This window comes from Filicampus tigris, chromosome 7, assembly GCF_054856515.1.
Source record: "Filicampus tigris isolate MCC_2025a chromosome 7, RoL_Ftig_1.0, whole genome shotgun sequence".
NCBI classification, from domain to species: domain Eukaryota; kingdom Metazoa; phylum Chordata; class Actinopteri; order Syngnathiformes; family Syngnathidae; genus Filicampus; species Filicampus tigris.
The window spans coordinates 24,935,805-24,959,060 of record NC_141223.1 but is presented as its reverse complement, the minus strand read 5'-3'; the positions used below and the strand labels follow the sequence as shown (position 1 = coordinate 24,959,060).

The 23,256-nt window shown below is 38.5% G+C and overlaps 1 protein-coding gene across 2 annotated transcripts in view; it reads left to right on the top strand.

Annotated features, from left to right (window-relative positions):
- The first annotated feature begins 12,239 nt into the window (after positions 1 to 12,239).
- The window catches only part of LOC147145354 (RNA-binding protein Musashi homolog 2-like), a 160,644-nt gene continuing 149,627 nt past the window's right edge, over positions 12,240 to 23,256 (top strand). For both annotated transcript variants that reach the window (XM_086036066.1, XM_086036065.1), the window contains exons 1-4: positions 12,240 to 12,457; positions 13,048 to 13,088; positions 13,211 to 13,292; positions 13,550 to 13,634. In XM_086036066.1, the coding sequence (XP_085892192.1) occupies positions 12,396 to 12,457; positions 13,048 to 13,088; positions 13,211 to 13,292; positions 13,550 to 13,634 (270 nt within the window). In that variant the 5' untranslated portion in view covers positions 12,240 to 12,395. The remainder of the gene's footprint in view (positions 12,458 to 13,047; positions 13,089 to 13,210; positions 13,293 to 13,549; positions 13,635 to 23,256) is intronic.

Genomic DNA, 23,256 nt, shown 5'->3' with positions numbered 1-23,256 from the left:
ATAATTTGTGAATAGGTGTCTCTCTCCATTTTTATGAATAGGAATAACTGTTGCAATTTTCATTTTTGATGGAAAGATACCAGCTTTGAATGAGAAGTTGCACAACATGTTCTATAATAGTTTTTACTAATGTCATATCAATATTATAACAATCAGTAGACTTTTTGATTTTTAAAGTTCTAAACTTTTAAGACTTCTCTATCATGTACAGCACTAAGAAACATAGTCGAAGAGTAGGTTTGTATGTATTTATCTGCTTTCAAATGTGTTTTTGGGCTCAGGAATTTCATTTGCTAGATTACTACCGATATTGACAAAATATTCATTAAATTAATTTGCTATTGCTGCAATTTTATCAATAACAGTATTATTATCTTTTATGAAATATTCTGGATAGTCTAATTTTTTTGGAGACATTTTTGATTACGTGATTTAGTATTTTCCAGGTTTCTTGTGTGTTGCTTTTATTCGTTAATACTGCATGATAACAATCTCTCTTACTTGTTCTTATAATATTTACTCATTTATTTTTGCAGGTTTTATATTTGATTTCAGCATCTTTAGATCTCAGTTTTATAAATATTGTGTGTGTATATATATATATATATATATATATATAAATATATATATATATATATATATATATATATATATATATATATATATATATATATATATATATTTTTTTTTTTTTTTTTTTTTTTTTACATGCGTTCTCTATCCCCTTTATCATCAAAGTCTTTATACTTTCATGGTGGATTTCATGGACTTTATTTAATGGAAAATGTTTATCGTATTAGGAGATTATTGTAGATTGAAATGCATCGTATGCAAAATTTGGATCTTCTTTTGAATAGACCTCAGACCAGTTTTGATTTTCTAGGTCTAACTTAAAAGCTGTAATGGAACATTGTGTTTTTAGTCTTATCTCTGATATGTGAGTTGTTAACTTTTTTTAATCCAAATAATTTTAAAAGACTGCAAAGACGGGGAAATGGTCACTTATATCATTAATAAGAAGTCCACTTTCTATTTTATGGTCAATTTTATTTATAAATATGTTATCTATTAGTTTGGCTGCGCCCCTCTTATTGTACTAGGTTTCACAATTAGAGGGAAAAGACTGTTGCTAATCATTATATTTATAAAATGAGTAGTTTTTCCACAACAACCCTGACATCCATAAAGCCACTTTATTAGATGCTGCAACCGTTACATATTTCCATCAGATACGCATATTTTGGACATATTTTCAATCGTAGGTCGAGTCAGCGTGATCAGGCTTAACGCATGGAAGGTATCAAAATGTAGGTCTTATTCCTGGTGTTCGATGGACACTTCAATTGATCCAATAAACTAATGCTTCCTGTGGCAGGAGTTCAACAACAGCCAATGAACAAATTGTGCATATATAGTACCACCGCTCCATATCGATGATTCGTCATTTGTGCCAGTCACAACCAAACGCTAAGCTTGCTGGTGATTGAAGCATTCAACGGCCAAATTCTTAAAAAAAATGGATTTGGTTGCTTTGGATACCTCTTTTGAACGACAACAAACACCGTGCGCAACTTGCATAACAGACGCGTTCAAAGCCGCTGTCAGTGACGCCAGCCTGTGCGTAAGAGCACAGCTTTAATTTTAATTTTTTGAATCTGGATGTAGGGTAAGATAGCCCCAAATCTTACTATTCAATTTTCATTAGAACTCATGATCATTTTTGTATATTGAAGCGTTCCAGAATAGCAGCCTTTTCCCTATGTGACCATGGTTGCAATTGGGTCACCCAAATGGCACAGTTTTTGTTTGCCTTTACCTCTCCTTAGTACAACTTGTGTAAAAATGCTCATTTTCTGTCGTATTATTGTCAAATTTGAAATGTAATTGGAGGAGCCTTCAAGCTGTAATCCTGTTGTGTTATTCAGTCACCACCCTTCTACAAAATTTTCCAAGCAGATTAAAAAAAAAATGTCTTCTCTTAAGATTATTGTCTTCTTGTAGAATGTCTGACTTGTCCTTGAATCTTTGGAATTTTACCACCACTGGTCTTGGTCTACCTCTGCTGTCTCCTCCAGGTTTTCATGTGCGGTGAGCCCTTTCTTTATCAACCGCTTGTTGTACTTTTAGATTTTCATTTATCACTTTTTGAACTTTTTCTTCAGTCTCAGTCCATGACTCTTTGGCGACTCCGTAATACCATCAAATACTAAATTGTTTCTTCTGGATTCTCCTTACAAGTAGTCAATTTTGTCATTGACAGTCAGCAGACTTTCACATACTTTAAAGACATCCGCATGTTTTCTGGCTTTATTGTATTCGACCTGCTTATCCTTGTCCGTTTTGAAATCGTCCAGCTCTTTTTGTGTGTATTGTAAGCTCAACTTAACTCCTGTAGCACTCGTGAAAGTGCATCCAGTCTGTTATTGCTCGAGTCCATTGTTGGAAAATTTCATCAGGTCACTCACTTGGGATGTAAGCTTGATTAGTAGTTCACAAACAACACCCATTTTCCAATGCGTGTTTGTTTAATCTTTCAAGAAAGCATCCAAAAGTAAATCAAGACTCACACAAGTTGATTGAATTTGCTCGTCCATTCCTTTCAATCTCTGAAATACAGGAATCAGACAAGGTCAGATCTGGGCTTCTTTTCTTACCTCGCGAACACTCACACTCATGGGGGCGAAGTGAGAAAAGGGCACTGTCTAGGATGCAACCCTCACATATATAGCGTTGTGCTGTCAGATAAGTCTAATCGAAAACGTTGGTTCTGATCTCCTCCATTATGGTTAATCACATCAAGGACCAGGTCGTCTGGCCCGGAGACATCCTTGGTCACAAGGACTTCTAGCTCTTTCAGATATCCCTCAAAGCCACATTCTGGCCTGTTGGTGTGTGTTACACAATACAAATAGTTTTCTTTCTTCTTTCTATTGATTGTTACGTGTAAGGACATTTAGAGGTTTCTGTGTAATGACCAAAAATGTGTTGTGCAATTACCGTCTGATCAACATATGGCTAATATATTGGCTAATATTCAGCCATCCATCTAGAGTCAGTAATTACCAGCCTGATGCTAATATTGGACAAATCCTTCACCACAATAATTCTTACAAAACATTTCCTGTTGAAGTAAATGGTATGTCAGTTGTATAGCACTTTTCTACCTTTGGTACTCAAAGCGCTTCACATTGTACCTCATCTACCTACTGCTGACACAGCATCAGGAGCAACCGGGGGTTAAGTATCTTGCTCAAGGATACTTCAACATGGTCACAATGGCCGGGGATCGAACCCACAACCTCCAGGTTGGGAAACCACCACTCTACTACTGAGCCATGCCACCTCCAATGTAGTCGTGCTATAAACATGTATTTTTGTTGTTGCATCAGTTAATTTACCCGACTCATCGATGCATACTCCTCATCGGTCCTCCGTTCTCTGTTTCGCGGCGGCATCTTGGCACTCTGACTTTTGACCCAATGAGTCTACCGCCGCTTATTTACCACAAGTCATAGCTCTTATTTGCTTCCTTGCTTGTACTTGCATCCACACGAGATACGAAATCATTTTTCAAGATGATAATGCATTGAGTCATACAGCAAAAACTATGAAAACATTCCTTGAAAAAAGATACTTAAGTTCTCAATCCAATGACAATTTTTGGTGCAAGTTGAAGAGAACGATCCATGATAAGGCTCCAACCTGCAGCTTATCTGACACAAGCAATCAGAGAAAGTTGGAGCCGAATTGATGAAGAGTACATTTTATCATTTATTAAGTTCATGCCTCTGTGACTGCCAGCTGTTATATAAGCCAGAGGTGGTGTTACAAAGTACTTGTGGTGTGTTTAAATGTTGTTTTGCTGTTTTTCCTTGATCCTATCATTTTTTCCTCAGAATTGAGTGATTCCATATTTTTTCCTCTGCTTAATCTAAACAAGAAGCTGTTACTGACCACCACACTTTTTTCTTGATTTCTTTTAATGTTTCTTAAAGCATGAAAGTTGCCATTTGAAATGACTTTCATTTTGTGTCATGTCTGTGATCTGCTTTAACCCTACAAAATTAAAACTGAATGAACATCTTCCGAAACTGGTGATTCCATAATTTTTGCCAGAGGTTTATGGAGGTAAATTTGGTGCAAAAGTAATTTGTACTTGTACCAAGGAAATCTGTACTTGTAGCAAGGAAATGGTAAAAAATTCTATTCGTAGAAAAAACAGTTTGAAGGCGTGTGAAATAATTTTGTATCTGTAATTAAAAAAAAAATGTACCTGGAAAAAAAATGTACCTGTAGGAACGACAACTTGTATGTGTGAAAAACAAAATTCTCCTTAGTAAGAAAAACGACTTGTAGTTGTGGGGAAAAAAGTGTACTTGTGGGGAAATACTGATTTGTACCTGTATGGATGGCAATTTTTAGTTGAAGAAGTCGCCACTAGGAGTCACGAGTGGTTTTCCTGCTGCTGTACGCTCACGTGACTTTTGCACCTAATTTACCACTACCAAGTGGTGCAAAACAGATTTGTACTTCTACACGAGGTACGTGGGTGCTGGGGGCGGGGCTAAGTGAAATGCGCCACCTTGACCAATCAAGTGCGACGGATTTGGGCGGCTGAAGCTCAACCTCATTGGTTAACCTTAGTCGACCACGGGAGCGCGCACGCTGGATCACCCTAACCGCCACTTGGCAATCTTCGTTTGATGCTTCCGGGTACGTACGCAGTGTCTCTTACCGGTTATTTTTGATGCCATATGCAGTGATAGAATTGCATCTACCGCTGTGAAATACTGCGGTTGTAGTACAACAATAGTCAACACGTATATGCGGTCCCCTGTGTTGGTTAAAACACTTAGCTGACCAACAAACGGCTAACGCTAACGTACGTGCACGGGTGCACTCGGTAGTAATTACGGTGTGTGTGTGCATTTACTTCATATTCTTTATTTGAGTTATGCAGAAGGCTAAACGTGCATAAAATTGTAATCCCGATGTAATCGCAGCACTGCAGAGTACTTGTTCAAAACCTGTATAGCGCAGGTGACTGCCATGAGTAGCACTCGACGTGAAATTAACAGAATTTAGCTTGGTACGAAGAAAACCAAATGGGTCAACACCATTCTGTCCTTCAGCCTAATATTTTTTTAGGAGCACATTGGCCCATCACCTGGAGTTTCAGGGGAGCAAGTTAAAAATTCTATGGCCCATGCTGCAAACAGACTTCCATCCATCCATCCATTATCCAAACCACTTATCCTAAAATTGAAAAGAAAAAATCACTTTCTAAAATCTTAAGGGGAAATGCCAACAGAGAAGTTAGTCCTGTAGTCCTGCCTTATAGGCAGACATCATTTCTACAAGAACTACATAAGGTGTAGTTGCTATTATTATTATTATTATGAGTTGCATGGTGGAAAATTTGCAGTACAGTATAACCACTACACTGAAGGAATGGTCTTGAGTTTACTCAATTTTATTTTGTCAGTACAAACAGTTCATTGTGCACTATATAAATAAAGATGTGCTGTATTGTTTTATATGAAATATGAGTAGTGTAAATTGCTACAGTACTTCTCACTGTGTTGCATGCACTTTTTTTTCCATCAGTTTTTTCTTTCCTTTTAGTCTCCCAAGAGCATCTTAAAAGCTCCTCAAGTTTTGGGTGGGATGGGAGATAACCCATGCCGTATATGAAAGTGGACGGTGGTGAGAGTGGAACATCCCACTTCAGCAACGTGCTTCTGGAATTTAAGATTGCCTGGCCGTTTCAGAAATTTGTACAGAATTTTATGATAATTTAAAGTGGAAGTCAACCCAAACGTTTTTCTTTTAAAAAAATATATTCTGTACAGGCCCACTAGTTGAACCATGCCATTCTGATTAATATTGTGTTTGTGGAATATGAGTTAAGCAGCCAAATCCACCCCTTTTTAGCCATCTCTGGAGGCGGCCATTTTGTCACTTCTGTCGACTGAAAATGACATCACAACTGTTCAGGGTTCAGGTAACGACCAATCACAGCTCAGCTTCAGAAAACAGGTCAGCCGTGATTGGTCCTGAGCCCTGAGAAACTTCGATGTCATTTTCAGTCAACGAGTGGATTAGCTCTTATTCCGCAAACGCAATATTTATCAGAATGCCTTGTTTCAACTAGTGGGCTTGCATAGAACATATTGAAAAAAATGTTTGGGTTGACTTTCACCTTAAAAAGAACTGCAATGCCACAACTGAAAGTGGCTTTGGATTGTTACAGACTGAGGTTTTAATTTTGCAAGTTTTAACCAAGTAGTACTGATTTTGTGATCGATAGTTCAGTTAGTTTATTCAACATTTGTTAGAAAACATTTACCAAGCTAGTTTTTTGTTTGGCCACACAACTAATGACCCAATTCTCACTTTGTCACACAAGCAAATAAAGACGTTGCTTGACATTTCTTGTGCAGTTTTTTCTCTTTACTGGAATTTAAATAAATACAGGTACAGCAATGACAAAAAGAATATAAACTTAATACAATACATTGTATCATTATAACTTTCAGGCCACAATTTTGCATGGAGACTGAAAATTTGACTGAATGTTGGCACTATGTACGGTAATATTCTGTCACATGGACAATCAATGTAGTAGTGGAGGTGGTTACATGTTTACACAGGTTTTGCATAATTTTCAGTCATGGCAATCCTCATTTGGCCCGTGAACAAAAGTAGTTGCAAAAGGATTATATTATGTTTTTCCGCTGGGATTAGACAAACTTCAGATGACCTTACCAGGGCCCCAGAATGCCCCTAAATGGTGGCATTTTTGTCCTTGAAATTTAAGTCAGAATTAAATATAATATATACCTTCATTTGTAACCAATACATTTGCTGATTTGTGGTTTTAAATTGTTGATCATTTTATTTTCAGGGACTAATAACTCTTGCTTCACACTTCCATCCATTTTTAGGTAATGTAGTTTAAATGGGTGCAATTGTGAATATAGATTTGACAGATCAATTTGTGATTCATGTGGCCACTAATTTTTCTACTTGCACTACTAAAATTTCCGGTTATGCCTATGCCTCGAATAAATAAAAGATGTGTAGAGCCCTGGGCCTTACACATACAATGCTGTGCGTGTACACTGTTGCTAAATATTTGTCTATTCCTAAGCATGCGGACGGCTTTGTTGGGTCCACAGCAGCATGAAGTCCAGCCAGTTCCTCGGGTGTCAAAGGGCAGTCAATCTCCGGGACATGGACAAAAAAGCTGGACACAAGGCCACTACTTTCCCAGTTAATCATGGGGATGTGCAAACCCTGTAGGTGATGTGTAATAATTCATTATGTTGCCTGAAAAACTGCATGTTTTGTTTACCAAAGTTCAAAAGGACTTACTCAATCATTAGACTCCTGTAATTGTTACCAGCACCATTTGACTTAGTGCTCATTGATGATTGTCCCAGCCATCTTTGAAAACATTGTTGGGCTTGTAAGCGGAGAACAAAGACATTGACAGCAGAAAAGGTGGACGCTGCTGGACAGGTTCAGATCATCTTCCTCCAGTTGGTGCAGCACGGCATGTAGTGGAGGCAGGTGATTGCTGCGTAGACATCACGTCAGAGAAGTTCAATTCTGTCGAGTCCAAATTAAATTAGTTCAGCTTTTAAAATACAATTGTCTAGAAAGAAGATAAGTAGATATCATTGCAAACCTTGTGAGTCATAAAAGAAAAAATAAATCGAGTGTAGGTTCAAAGATGAATCTACTAATCGGCTATCAAATTAAGCTTTTATGATAATTGATTATTTTCATACTTTGTTTAAAATGTTCAAAATCGCTCAATTTTCACCCTCTCAACAGTAAATATTCTCAGGTTTATGTAGCCTTTGATGAAAGCACCTATTTTTTTTGCTTCTTCAAAAATTAGACATTTGCAAACATTTGCTTTTACTTAAATAAGAATGATCAACATTTTTCAATATGCTTGGATGTGCCAAAGACAAATCTAATCGCTGAAATATAAAGAATTTGTGCATTTTCTGCACAGAAAATTTGAAAGCTGTGTTTTATAATGAAAGGATAGAAATAAAATATTTGTTTTGATTCATAAGATTACTAAATACAATTAATTATTAAAATAAGCATTAGTTGCAGCCCTACAGCAATTATGTTTTGAAAGAAGGTAAAAATTGCTGTCCTTTGCTGCGTTTGAATGACTGCTGGACTTTGGTAAATTGTTGCTCTAAATTGTTCCCTTTACATTTGTTATTTAATTATCAACAGTAAAAGATAAATGCAGCTGATAAATTTAAAAAATAGTCATTATTTTAACTACAAAGAAATAGACGTAAGAGGTTTGAATGTCATAGTTATTGTAACGCATTTCCATGAAAATGCAGTGCGTCTAAGTACCGCTGGTTGTGCACACTTTTCCTTTCTTCATTCTTCTGCTACTAAACGATTCCGATGGAAATTTACATCCTACTTAAGTATGTATGTTATATGCGTCACGTTTAGCCTTCTGCATAACTCAAAGAATATGAAGTCAATGCGCACACACACCGTAATTACTACCGAGTGCACCTGTGAACGGCACGTACGTTAGCGTTAGCCGTTTGTTGGTCAGCTAAGAAATGTTTTAACCAACACAGGGGACCAGCGTACACGTGCTGACTATTGTTGTACTATAACCGCAGTATTTCAAAGCGGTAGATGCAATTCTATCACTGCATGGCATCAAAAATAACCGGAAGCATCAAACAGAAGGTCGCCAAGTGGTGGTTAGGGCGCTCCCGCTGGGCGACCAAGGTTTAACCAATGAGGTTGAGCTTCAGCCACCCAAATCCGTCGCACTTGATTGGTCGAGATGGCGCATTTCACTTAGCCCCGCACCCAGCACCCACGTGCCTCGTGTACATGTACAAATCGTGAATCTTTCAAGTACAAATCTGTTTTGCACCACATGGTAGTGGTAAATTAGATGCAAAAGTCACGTGTGCGTACAGCAGCAGCAAAATTACTCGTGACTCCTAGTGGCGACTTCTTCAACTACAAATTGCCGGTACAAATCAGTATTTCCCCACAAGTACAAATTAAATTTTGCTTCAAGTACAATTTTTTTTCCACAACTACAAGTCGTTTTGCTTACCAGGGAGAATTTTGTTTTTCACACATAGTTGTCGTTTCTACAAGTACAATTTTTTTTTCCAGGTAAATTTTTTATTTTTTTATTTTTTTTTTTTTACAGATACAAAGTTATTTCACACGCCTTCAAATTGTTTTCTCTACGAATAGATTTTTTTGTTACCATTTCCTTGTTACAAGTACAAGTTAATTTTGCATCAAATTTATCTCCATAGAGGTTGTATGTAAACTGGGTTAAGTGAAGAGATCGAACTGTGTCAGTAACCCAATAAATGTTTGCATGTAAACCTATTGTACATTCCCTCCACCTTCACTTTTGGTAGGTAAGCAAAGCAGACACCTGTCCATCCATCCATCCATCCATCGATTTTCTATGGTGGTGGGTGAGCTGGTGCCTATCCAGCTGACTTTGGGATTTTGGCCAGCAGCCAATTGCAGGGCTCATATACTATAGACAAACAACCACTCACATTCCCTCTTTTGGTCGACGGACGCCCGTGCGCTCGGCATAAAAAACGGGCGTAACTTCATTTGCATGCCAGCACATGTCTAGTCTAGCGTGTTTGGGGCCGTGTTGTGTCTGTCTGGGTGTGCCGGCGCACGAAGCAGCCTCACCCTCAACGCACCTGATAATTTAGAGACAGAAAGTAGTCTGCGCTTGGTGTAATAACGGGTGTATCGTCCTTTTCATGCCAGGGTAATTGTCTAGTTTAGCGTGTTTGTGAATTTGGTAGACGCGCTGCGCCTCACTGAGCGTTCCTGCTGCACCCTCCAGCGCATCTTCCAATTTGGTGACTAAAGTTAGATTAAATTTTACACTGGCTAAAAGGTGGTCTATTTTGCAACGCAGGTTGTTAAACGCAATTTTGGTGTATTTAATCAAGGCGCAGGCAGATGGAATCGGTGCTCTGCGAACGTGTGTGGTGGACCTCATGGTATTTCATTCATAAATCTGACACCAGCATAGGACAATCCCTCCAAATCAATGTAGCAATCAATTTATTGACCAATTATAATCATTATCATCTTAAATATAATTTAATAGCATAGCACCCCTGTCACTATTGGTGGTGGTGGTCGTGGGGGGGGGGGGGTTAGATAACAGGGTAGTCACACACGGACGCACGGTCATTGAAATCGAAATGAAATGACCAAAGAACTTTATATGATACTTGATACCTTTGGTCTCTCACAACATGTAAAAACTAGTCCAATAGATACTCAAGGTCACGTTCTTGATTTCATTATCTCTAAAGGTGTTGACATTTCATCTGTTGATGTTAAAGATCTGGCTATGTCAGATCATTTCTAATCTGTGTGTTCTTTGAACTACAAATAATGTCCAATAGAAAAAGATATAGAAACGAGAATACAAGCAATATGTTTCTGAAAATCATGGTTGTGTCACCAAATGTGAATGTTGATGAACATCTAGATAGATTCAGCCAGAAAATCTGAAATGTGCTGGATGGCGCTGCGCCTTTTAACACGGAGACCATTTCATGCCGACCTAAAACACCTTGGAGGGGCACTACAGTACGCTATAAACCCGAATTAGTAGCGTTTACTAGAAATTGTGTGGAAACCGATTGACTTAAACCACTTTAGTTTTTACACATGGGAGAACTTAACATGTTAAGTAGTAAAAATATGCACACAGTTGAACATGTTTAGTTTACATTAATTAACTCTATTTATTTATGTGAATGCAACTTGCTAATTTACTAACTTGCTAACTTACAAGTTGATATGAATAATAATTTCTTCACACTACTTTAAGGTTGAATCTAGAAGGAAATTCCACAATCAACACATTTAAATTATTTAAATAACATTTATTTTATTGCATAATTTCCAACTGTTTGACAGGGTATTTAACACATTGTCCAACATTTTTTTCCCTTGTAACTTGACACTTTGAAAACAAGGTGAAACTGGATGTAATCCTAAAAACACTATGGTGCACTCGAATAATCTTATGAGAGCCAAAGCAAAAATGCTTTAATTACTACAATAAAGATGTAGGGGAAAAATATAAACATCCATCCATACCGCTTTATCCTCCCAAGGGTTGCGGGGGTACTGGAGCTTATCCCAGTTTTCTTCGGGCAGTAGGCGGGGTACACCCTGAACTGGTTGCCAGTCAACCGCAGGGCGCACAAAGACAAACAAACATTCACACTCACAATTACACCTAGGGGCAATTTAGAGAGTTCAATCAAGTTACCATGCATGTTTTTGGAATGTGGGAGGAAACCGTAGTTCATATGCATATTAAGAAACAACAATGAATCACAGTCAACAGTGAAGCCCACTGGCTTTTTGCAGAAATGTATTCACAATACTAACACTGTCTTCACACCAGTGGTGTTACCAGGATGCCAGGTGTGGGTGGGCATTAGTCTTACCTGTGGGGGAAAAAAAGTCCTACAATGCTCAAGTAGGTCAAAATCCAGCGTAGGGCTACCGCACCTTAAAACATGTTTTGTTTTCTCCTCAATTGAGATAACTGTTGTTGTGATTTGGGCTGAACAAATAAAAGTTTATTTGATTTTAGTTGACTAGATAGATAGATAGATAACTGAACAGTATGACATGCAGGTGACAATGTTTTTTTTGTTTGTTTTTTTTGTTCTTTTAAGGTGAAAGATGATGTAACAACACAAACAAAGGTTAAAACTTAGAACACAACCAAAACTGAACAGTATGGACATGGAGGTGACAATGGTGATTTTGTTTTGGGTTCTGCCATCAGAACTACATTCAGTTTTATATGGGTGGGCAGAGCGTGTCCGTGGGTGGGCACTGCCCGCCCTTGCCCCACCCTGGTAACGCCCATGCTTCACACTGTAACACAATAATAAAAAAAAATCACTTTGTCATCAACAGTTCAGCCTACTGGCTTTTGTAACAAATATATTCAGAAATACTTAGACTTATACTGCATCTTCACTCTTCACTGTAACTATCAATGGTTATAGTCTATTTTTAAAATTTTTGAATCACTTGTACAGTATTTGCGGCACTTGACTTTGTGAAGAAAAGCCCGCCCCCTTGCACTCTTGCATGCACATGATTTTCATTGTGAATGAGTGTGGGCGGACTGCCGAAAACGGAGTGGAAGAAGTGGAACCGATGACGACAGAGGAGGGATAAATCTGATGTGATCCCACGTGTGACGGAGCGCTCCTCTACCTCTCGTCAGCCTATCGAGCCAGTAGTCCTCGTGTGTCCCTCAGTTATAGTCCCATCTTGTAGCGAGGTCAGAAATGGAAGGAGACGGCAGCCGAGACACGTCTGCAAAACCGACCGATGCGCAACACGACCCGGGGTAAGGTTACTCCAAATCAATACTAACTCTATCCTTTCAGCTAATGTATACGATATTGAAAGAATTTACAATTTACAGATCCGCTTTACTCTGAAACTTTCTCGCTTTCCGCGTCCTGTCAACGTACAGTGTACAGTAAATATGGTCAAACCTACCTCGTGCAATAAACACAACTTCCTTAATACAAATCTGATACTTCATTGCTGTCAATCTGACTATTGTGGAGCAATTATGATTTTTTACAAATGTGAGGTTGAACAATGTCAGCATGTCAACCCGCTTCACCGAACTGTGATATAAACCAGATTCGGATTGTGCTTAAGTATGTCGTTCTAATTATTTTAAAGCACAAATAAAATTGCCACGAAGATGGAGATTTTAGTCTGTAAATGTTTCTGTGGAAGTTGGGATGAAGTCTGGATAACAGCTGGCACTCTCGACTGCTCATCTGTGGCTCTCGAGATCTCGCTGGCAGCAGTTGCAGTGCTTCTATTTTCGACTGCAGTTTTTCACTTAGTCAACTGCGGAGGCATATTTACTCAGTCATGGCTGATGTGACACCTGTATTGACTTCTCTTTCTCCTCGATAGGAAAATGTTTATCGGTGGCCTCAGCTGGCAAACTTCACCCGGTAGGTAACGATCACAACCGGGTATTTCATCCCCGTGTTAGTAAACAATAAGATTATAACCCACACGTTCAGCTTTTTGTAAAGAACTATGCTAACCAATATTATCTTTCTTTTCCCCCCAGACAGCCTTAAAGGTTACTTTAATTCATTTGGTGAAATAAGAGAATGTATGGTAATGAGAGACCCAACGACAAAACGCTCCAGGTAAAAAAGCATAAACAAGAAAAACCAAAACAAGCCACACATATACTGTCATATTACAATTATTTTTAGTGTTAATTATAATTATTAATAATAATTATGAGCAGATTAGATCTGAAAGAAGCTCTTTGTAATGCATGACAATAAGCAATAAGAAACAAGTAAATATGAACAATAATAGCCTATATATTATGTTAAATTGTTCTGAAAACAAATAGTGTATAAAAAATATAATCTTATGTGGTTTTATTTTCTAATAGGGGCTTTGGCTTCGTCACTTTTGCAGATTCTACCAGCGTAGATAACGTCTTGGCACAGCCGCATCATGAGCTAGACTCTAAAATGGTATGTCCACCTCTTTGTTTTTCACTGCTTGATAACCATAGGCATGTTTTTCATCGAAGATAGATGTGCTTATACATTATTTAATTGACCTCAATAACAGATTACCTCTGTGTCAGAGGGTTAACTCTCATTGCAATCATACAGTATAACAAATGCACCTTTAGTGCTATTATACAGTATATACAGTGTGTACCCTCCAATGGATATTTATATTTAAACATGGCTGTTCTGAATTTGACCAAGTTAATCCATTATTCATATAGTATAGTCTCTATGTAGGGCTACTCTGATGGTGATGACCGGACATCTTTTAAATTAGAATGGGTGTAAACATATACTACGCAATTTGATTTGATCCTGCAATAATGTTGAGTTTACAAACTTCATATGGCAATACATATTTGTACCTAGCCTACAGTGCAATCCAGTACAATATATATAGAAATTCAAATAAACTAGTGGATAAATATTTTATTATATTGTGTGAGGTTGTGTATATTGTGTCATTTGTTGTTCAATATTTAATTTAGCGAATCTTGACAATTGTTTGAGTGTGATTTCATCGTTATTTTGAAGTTGGGGGTGGTAAGTTTAATCATAGCGCTTCATTTTTTTGTCATGTTCATTTGTTCTATTTTTGCACATTTTTCCTGTATGGCAAATAGTTGAACAAATAAGATCCTCAGCTGCATATTACCGGTAGTCACTGCGAAATAACAACAAAGCATAATTTTGTTTGAACAGGCAAATTTGAAAGGACCCTTACTGTCTACTCGATTAAAATGTTTTATGAGGCATGCAGTGGCCACATTGTAACTATTTCCACTATTTTCATGAATGAATCTTCTGCAACGCTCATGGTGATTATTTGTTCATTAGCTCTGTTACAAATGTAATGAGTCTGTGTTTGTTATGTAGGATGTTGTTAGTGGTGCAATGAAGTAACACTGACAGATGTTACTAATATTACACCCTTCTTATTTATGGCCAGGGTATTGAAAATAATATTTTCTAGCTCCAATGTCAGTTATGGGAATTGTCAATGATGCCCTCATTTTTGGTATGTTTCTTATACACACCATATTTCCATTTTTTTTAATGATATGAATACAGTGATCCCTCGTTACTTCGCGCTTCAACTTTCGCGCCCTCGGAGCATCGCAGATTTTTCCGAAGCATTCACAACAAATTAAAAATTAAACAACACAGCCTTATCGGCAGCTATATTGTAGAAAGGCGCATTGTTTCAAAGATATGAGTTGACTCGGAGGCTTTGTACATACCCGCGGGCACTCATAAAAGGCGGTGACTGGTTCCCAGCGTGAGATCGACCAACGAGAGCACAAGTGGATTTACTTTTTCCACACACTGTACTGTACGTGAGCTTACTGGGTGTGCATCATCGCAGCCTCTCGCTAGTCTCGTCCACTATTCAAATGTGCCGTTGATTTAGTCAGAGTCAAGCTGGATACTTTCTCATCCGTATTTGTGTATTTGTAATGATGTGTTTACTCTAATAACCACCCATCCATCCATTATCTATACCGCTTATCCTCACAAGGGTCGCGGGGCGTGCTGGAGCCTATCCCAGCTGTCTTCGGGCAGTAGGCGGGGGACACCCTGAATTGGTTGCCAGTCAATCGCAGGGCACACAAAGACAAACATCCGCACTCACAATCACAACTAGGGGCAATTTAGAGAGTCCAATCGATCGATCGAACCCACGACCTCTGAACTGTGAGGCGTACGTGCTAACCAGTCAACCGCCGTGCCACCTACTCTAATAACCTTTTGTAAAAATCGGATAGTACAGTACAACAGCTGTGTTTATAAGTCGTGAGCGCAGTGCAGCGCAGCGCGCTCCCGGCCGGCCAGACATCGCCAAATAAAGTGTCAAAGTGTTTGTTAGTTTTGTCTTAGGTTGTCTTAAAACATCTTCTTTATTCTTCATTTTGCATTTTTAAAGTTAAATTGATTGTGTAACAAGTATTTAGAAGTGTGGGAACGATGTCGGGTGTTCGCAACAGCCTAACAGAAGCGCAAATCCCCCCCAAAATAAAACTGTACAATAAATATCATATAAAATAATAATCATAATCATAAGTCCGACTCTACTTCGTGGTTTTCACTTATCGCGGCGGGTTCTTCCCCCCATTAACCGCGATGAATGCGGGATCACTGTAGAGTATTCTGAGTTCCTTGACCTTCATTGATGCTGGACAAAATGATGTAGTTTCATCTTAGTCAGCATCCAGCTTTCAGCAACAACAGCTTCCACGCTGATGAGACTTTGCACTTGATCTTGGGGTCTGTTTTCATCCAGAAGAACATTTGTTAAAGGTCAGTGACCTTGGATTGACTGGTAATTGATTTTGAGTCACTGGTGCATCATCTTGCTGACTAGAATAAATTTAAACTTTTCAAATTGTTTTCTTAATAAAAACAAGTTTGATACATACTGTATACACCAGGCATGTCCAGCAAGGGACACTGTCCTACATGTTTTAGATGTGTCCCTTCTGCAACACACCTGATTATAATGATCATCTCATCAGCAAGCTGCGAAGAAGCCTGAAAATGACCCTGACCATTTGAATCAGGTGTATCTGATTCAAATGGTCAGGGTCATTTTCAGGCAGTGGGATTAGGCACCACATTCTGTTGGTATGCTATGTCAGATTACCAGATCAATTTGTTCTGTGTCTTGGAGCGGCGAGTGGCCACACTACAGGTCTGACACCGACCAGGCCCCGCCCAATCATCGCCCGTTCCCGCCAAGAGGACGGTCCGATCACACAGGTCGTCAGGGAGGTGTGACAAAAACAAGCGAGGTAGCGGGGAAACATTTTGTGGGCATGCAGGACTGCGGCACATAAATGCAGGTCCGTGCTGGAGCTCGGCTCTGCAGGAACAACAAGTGCATGGCACGCTCTCCCGGTTTGGCACTCAAAACTAGTGGAACACAATATCAGACTAAAAACATTTGCAGGGACAGATGGATGGGTAGTTTGCAACGGTGGGCTTACGTGAGATGTGTGCGTCAACGCCAACAGAAAGGAACGGGAAGGCTGCTGATGTCGTTAAACCGGGTAACACCTGTATGCTACTGGTTTAGGGTGAAAATGTTGTGGGTAGTGCTGTGGGTAGCTCTTGCACATGGTGGCAGCATTGTGTTGGGGAAGACTGTGAACTCAATGTGTCAAGGTTGTTACAACTGGATCCACGAAGGTTAGCTGCACGGTGGGAGAAAGTGGGCCTGGAAGGATGGCATTGGTGAGACAGTTGTTCGCTCTGGACAAGGATTTGGAGGGGATTTAGCAGGACATTGTTTGCGCACTTGAGTCGCAATGTACAACCTCAAATTCATTAAAGTTGAAACGTTGTGGAAAATGTAAATAAAAATATCATACAATAATTTGCAAATACTATGCCAGCTATATTCACTTAGAATTGAATATTAGAAAACATGACAAAGACAAGATATTTCATGTTCAAACTGATGAATATTTTTGTTCTTTTGCAAATATTCTCTTATTTTGAAATTGATGTTTGAAACACGGTCCAAAAAAGACTGGGCAACAAGAGATTGGGAAAGTTGAGGAATGCCAAGAAAGAAAGAGAAAGAAAGAAAGAAACAAACAAAAAACACCTGTTTGGAACATTCCCAATGTGAACAAGTTAATTGGAAATGTGGATGTGATTGGGTCTAAAAAGAGCATCCCCGAAAAGCTCTCATCACTTAGTGAACAACTGCTTAAACAAACAGCAGAGATCAAGTTGCTATTTTTAGGACTTGCAACTTGCTTGTCGAAAACATAGGAATGCCTTGACTTGGGTCTTGGTATCTATGTGACTAGACTTGACTTAGACTTGGACCTCATGACTTGACAGGTCATCTTGTTTATGATTTTAAATCTGCATTTTTAACACCTATTGCCTTTTTGAGGAGGAAAGCAAGAAAGAAAGTAAAAAGAGATTTTTTTTGTTCATTCACGCATATGCAATATTTCCATCCGTCCTCTATTTAATAACAAGGTGAAGTGCCTGTCTGCACTTTGAAAGTAGTTTCTATTTATCCAAACAGACACCGGTGTCATGGTATGTTGCTAACTTCGATCACTATAGAGCAAGGGTGCTCTATACGTCGATCGCGATCTACCAGTCGATCGCAATCTACAAATCGATCGCAAAGGTAGTATTGGTAGATCGCATGACATTTGTAATGGCTGCCATCTGTATTTTGAAATACGATGCCTTTATTTTGAAAATGTCATACCGGAAATTGTGTCTTCCAGAATAGAATCTCCGTACGCTTTATGCAGGGGCTGAGAAGAACTTGTCGTAGCGGCATTCACCATGCGTGTTGCTTATCGTATTTTCCGGACTATATGTCGCTCCGGAGTACAAGTTGCACCAGCCATAAAATGCATAATACAGAAGAAAAAAACATATATAAGTCGCACTGGAGTATAAGTGCCCCCCCTCCAAACCCTCTCGGATTCGTGTAACACAAATAAATGTGTCCATATAAATCAAATTAATAAAATTGTGCGCTTAGTACGCATCATTTCCACCGAGCTACGATGGTAACATTTAGCTAACATCCACACATGTAGCATTACAAGAAAGTTACAGTAAGATAACTTTAAACTCACCAAAACGGTCATAGATCGATTGAATAAGTCTTTTATTTATCGCCGTGCGTGTGTATGTGTGCGGGTGTATGTGTGCGTGTGTATGTGTGCGTGTGTTTGTGTGTGTGGCTGGCTGATGATGCAATACTACAGCCAAGCACGGCGCCTTTTAAAGGAACAGTACACTATTTTGTATAGATGGATTGATAGACAGTCAAAGTGTCTTTTTATCGTACTATTTTAATTACTTATTTAACACAATATTAGATTTTAACCATTTAAATTATTCATGCATTTTAATAGCTTTTAGAATTTATTTTTATGTTTCTTTATGTGGGTTACAATAACATGTGAAATGATATACACTATACATGTTATTCTGCCCGTTGTAAAGTCAATATGGAATGCAGGTTTATAACCAGCCTTAGAACGCCCTCCTGTGGTTGTTTGATGTATTGTTTGCTGACCTTGAAAAGGAAAGGGATACGATATAATGTGCTAATAATTTCACACATAAGTCGCACCAGAGTATAAGTCAACCCCCCCCACCCCCCCCCCCGGCCTAACTATGAAAAAACGCTACTTATGGTCCGGAAAATACAGTACCTTTTCCTCGTCATTATTCGTTGTTTGTTGAAGCATCACATATTTGACAGTAAGGATTATCTCTGGGAGTTGTCTACCGTTGGTGGAAAACAGGCCAAAGTCGTCAGCACTATTTTGCATTGTCTATTGTGATTAGCTTTGACGCTAAGCAAAGCTATCTTTATCATAAATGTAATATGTTGTTGTTTTATGTTGTATGTCTGAACTTTTAGTTCTACGGTGTGTTGGCGTTTTACAGTGTTTTGCTGAGCAATAAACCTCTGTAAAAGGAACTGGAGTCTCGCATCCAATCAATGGGCGGCATAACATAAAAAAAAAAAATAGATGTTCATAGTTAATTATATAGTGTTGTGCAACATTGGCTCATGCGGTTATGCAAGGTGCATCAACATACATTGTAAATAAAGAATCCTCAATATATTTGAAAATAAATATGTGTTTTGCATATTGTAGTGTGTAGGACCAGTAGGACCGTACTGATGAAATGCCCAGGTCGCGGACAGAGGGCGGCAAAATAGAGTCAAGTGCCCATCCCTGCTAATCGGATCATATGTAATTGCGGCATAGTCGCATCAGCAAACAGCAGCTCTTGTATGACCATTGGTATCTTACAGCAAGAATTCTTTAAGGTATGTCCAAAAGAATAATAAAGACAATTAAGATGAAAGTACATTCAACTTGTATTAAACTTCTCAGCTTTTACAATTTCACACACAAAAAAAGTTTTTGCCCGTTCATAGCATCCAATGATATTGATTAATAAATGTTATTCCTACAAATAATATACCTGGTGCATTAATACTAAGGTGTGTTGTATATTTATGCAATTTAGTACTCATGATTTTGTCAAGTATTTTAATTTCTGTTGTCATTTTCTCATGGCTCTGTTTCGATCTCCACATCCTCATTCACATAGTCCCCCAAGTCAGACTGTCCATCTGAGGGCATGTGTTCATCGTCGATCTAGATTGTCCACATTGTTTGTCTCCATCTCCAACTCTGCTGTTTTTGTCAGCCCACTCCATCTGGATCTCAGCCATCACCAGTGACTTGCAGTTACACACCGACTCAGCATGCAGGGTCAGAGTTGCCAAAGAGATCATCCTGGACATGACTGTCTACATTTCTGAAATTATACTTACATAAAAATATTTATCATGTAAATTATACTGTTTGAGATAATGGTGATTTGGATAATATGTAATCAAAATAAATTGTTAAACTAAACGATAACATTGATGTGGCTTTGAATTAAAAAAATATATATATTGTTAGCTGCATATACTGTATGTTGAAAGGAAAATGAATTAGTGTTGTCTTTTTGATTGAATCAATACTACTACGTTCTTGAGGCATGACATGAGCCAGCTTGTGTTTACTCCTACTATGCTACTATAAAAGAAAAAAATAACAAATATTAAAACTCTAATATTTTCAATTAAAATGCGTCCCATGATCATAACACGTTTGAAAACAAGGTAGAAGGCCAATTATTTTTCACAAATTGGTCACGAAAAGTGAAAAATTTGTTGGCTTGTGCATGAACCTTCAAAATAGATATAATGACAGTCAATAGGATTTTAGCGGTACAGCATTGTAAACCAGAATTTTTTGGTATCGTAACTCAAAATCCATTAAGTAATTGGTTAATGTGTATTGATATATAATTTGCTCTTATTATGCATATAGAATGCACAAATGTGTATACAAGTACCCCCGCCTACAAGTTTGTAGCACAGAAACATCAATGACACTCTCTCAATCATTTCTTAAAGATTAACCTTACTCCCCACCCGTGTCACTACATTTCTGATAAAGATAGCTCTCAGTATAACACAATCGGACTCAGTGGCATGTCTACAAACGAGAACAACTTGAGACATTTTGACATTTTGTAAGTTTTTTTTCTTTTCCTTCAAACACTACAATGTTCTTGGTTATTTTTGAGTTCTGTGAGACGACCAATTTAGCAAGAGCTATAAATAGTATCCATACAATACATATATTTTTGTCTACATGCTAAACTATGGTTACAGATAACTATCCATCCATCAATTATCGATACCGCTTATCCTCACAAGGGTCGCGGGCGTGCTGGAGCCTATCCCAGCTGTCTTCGGGCAGTAGGCGGAGGACACCCTGAATTGGTCGTCGGCCAATCGCAGGGCACACAGAGACAAACATCCACACTCACAATCACACCTAGGGGCAATTTAGAGAGCCAATCAACTTACTATGCATGTTTTTGGAATGTGGGGGGGAAACCGGAGTACCCGGAGAAAACCCACGCAGGGACGGGGAGAACATGCAAACTCCACACAGGGAGGCTGTAGCCAGGATCGAACCCACGACCTCTGAACTGTGAGGCAGACGTGCTAACCAATCGACCACCGTGCCGCCCTACAGATAACTAAACTGTGAAAAACAGAGCTACATTGGGCACGTACTAATCCTAACAGTGAAATGCGTCAACACAGTCACGGCTCGACTAGCTCCCCTTGGGGAGACTGCATGACGTCATCTTAATTTGCATGTTGTGATTCGTCACCTCACAAAGTGATTCGTCACCTCAATTCGTGCGTAGTGAAGATTTGGAGTCAAGGAAGTTTTGTTGTATTGACAAAACAATGCACTCACAGATTTTTGATTTGTACTCGCAAGAAAACATTTCACTCCCACATTTTTGATTAGTACTCACAAGAAAAAAATGCACACACTCACAATTTTGATTCGTACTGACAAGAAAAAAATTCAAACCTTCACAATTCTGATTTGTACTCACAGGGAAATAATGAAAACACAAATTATTACTATTACGGATACGAATCGTTAATCTTACATATGTCTTTTTGACAGCTATTATACTCCAGATATAGTTCAATGAAAACTGACAGAAAACCGTATGACAATGCGTGATGAAGCTGATTTGCATATTTTTTATTGAGTTTATGAATGTCGAAAAAAAACTGTAAAGGGTGGGGATTAATGTGAAGACTGAAACAGGACTGTAAATAGGCAGTCGTCGCCCGCGCCGACGCGGGAGTCTAAAAAAACCCCTAAAGAAGCCTTTCACCGATTAGATTGAGATGAACTTTGTCCGCCTCGCAACTACGTCACACGCGTGAGGGCCGACTAGTGTGCCAGACTAAATTCCACCTCCGCTCTTGCTCAGTCCGCCCCTTTTTTTTCAAACACGTCACCCACCGTCCCCTGCCCCAAAAATGGGACGGACCGTTCCGTTACGGACTGCCCAGCTCTGATAATAAAGTTAGATTTATTCAAATTGAGGGATAATTTGTTCAATGTAAACCATTGTGAAACATGATCTATGTTGGAATTTTCTTTGTCCATAAGTACAGAGAAATCCACATGTGAAAAAAATTGATAAGTATAATCTGCAAAGAGTAAAGTAAACAAGGAGGAAGAAGCTGCTGCTAAATCAATAATATAAATAAAGAATAGCAAAGGTCCCAGAATAGAACCCTGTGGTACTCCACATGTTATGATCATCACATTATGGACAGGACAAATCTTAACAAAGCAAAATCTTTATCTTGATTTTTTAAAAATTCATTCTAACAACTCTTCCAAAGAGTGCAGCAAAACATGCTAGGAAGTAGCCCGGTTTCACTATAGCTACATTAGTACTGTAACAAATTTGGACTCTATTTATTGTTTCCCAAATACCAACCTGCAACATTGTAATCATTTTTTTCTTGCTTATGTTACATTTAATGCTTCATGATAGCCAGTGCTGCTCTCTATAATGCTGTGCTTGTATTTAATCTTAACTTGTTGGTTGTAGCTCATTGACGGGATTGTATTGTACGTGTGAATGTTGCTGCTGTGACGTGCTTGTCAATAAAAAACGGTCAATTGAAATTTCAATTGGTGTCAAAAGTGGTGAAGTGCACTGACCTAGTGTGTATCAAGTCATGTCGGTTATGTATTCTGAAAAAATGGGCAAAACACGTGTACACTGTGCAAAAGACTCAGGGGTTCTGTTAGAGGGTAAAGGACACAATTTAAAAAAAATATGCCTTTATGCAAGGATAATGCAATGCTAAATACAGTTTCCCTATTTGGCTAAAATCTATCTGCTAATGTATTACACAGACACATTGCACATTTCAAAAAGAAAAGACAATCCAGGAACATCCAAATAGTGTACAGGTATTACTCGATGCACTTTCCAGTCGTATGAAAAAGTTTTGGGCACCCCTGATCATCAATCAAGATTTTCCTTTATAGTGGTTGTTTGGATCAGCAATTTCAGTTAAATATATCATTTAGTAGACGACCACTGTGATATTTGAGAAGTGAAATGAAGTTTAATTTACATAAAGTGTGCAAGAATTATTTCAACAAAAGTAAGCAGGTGC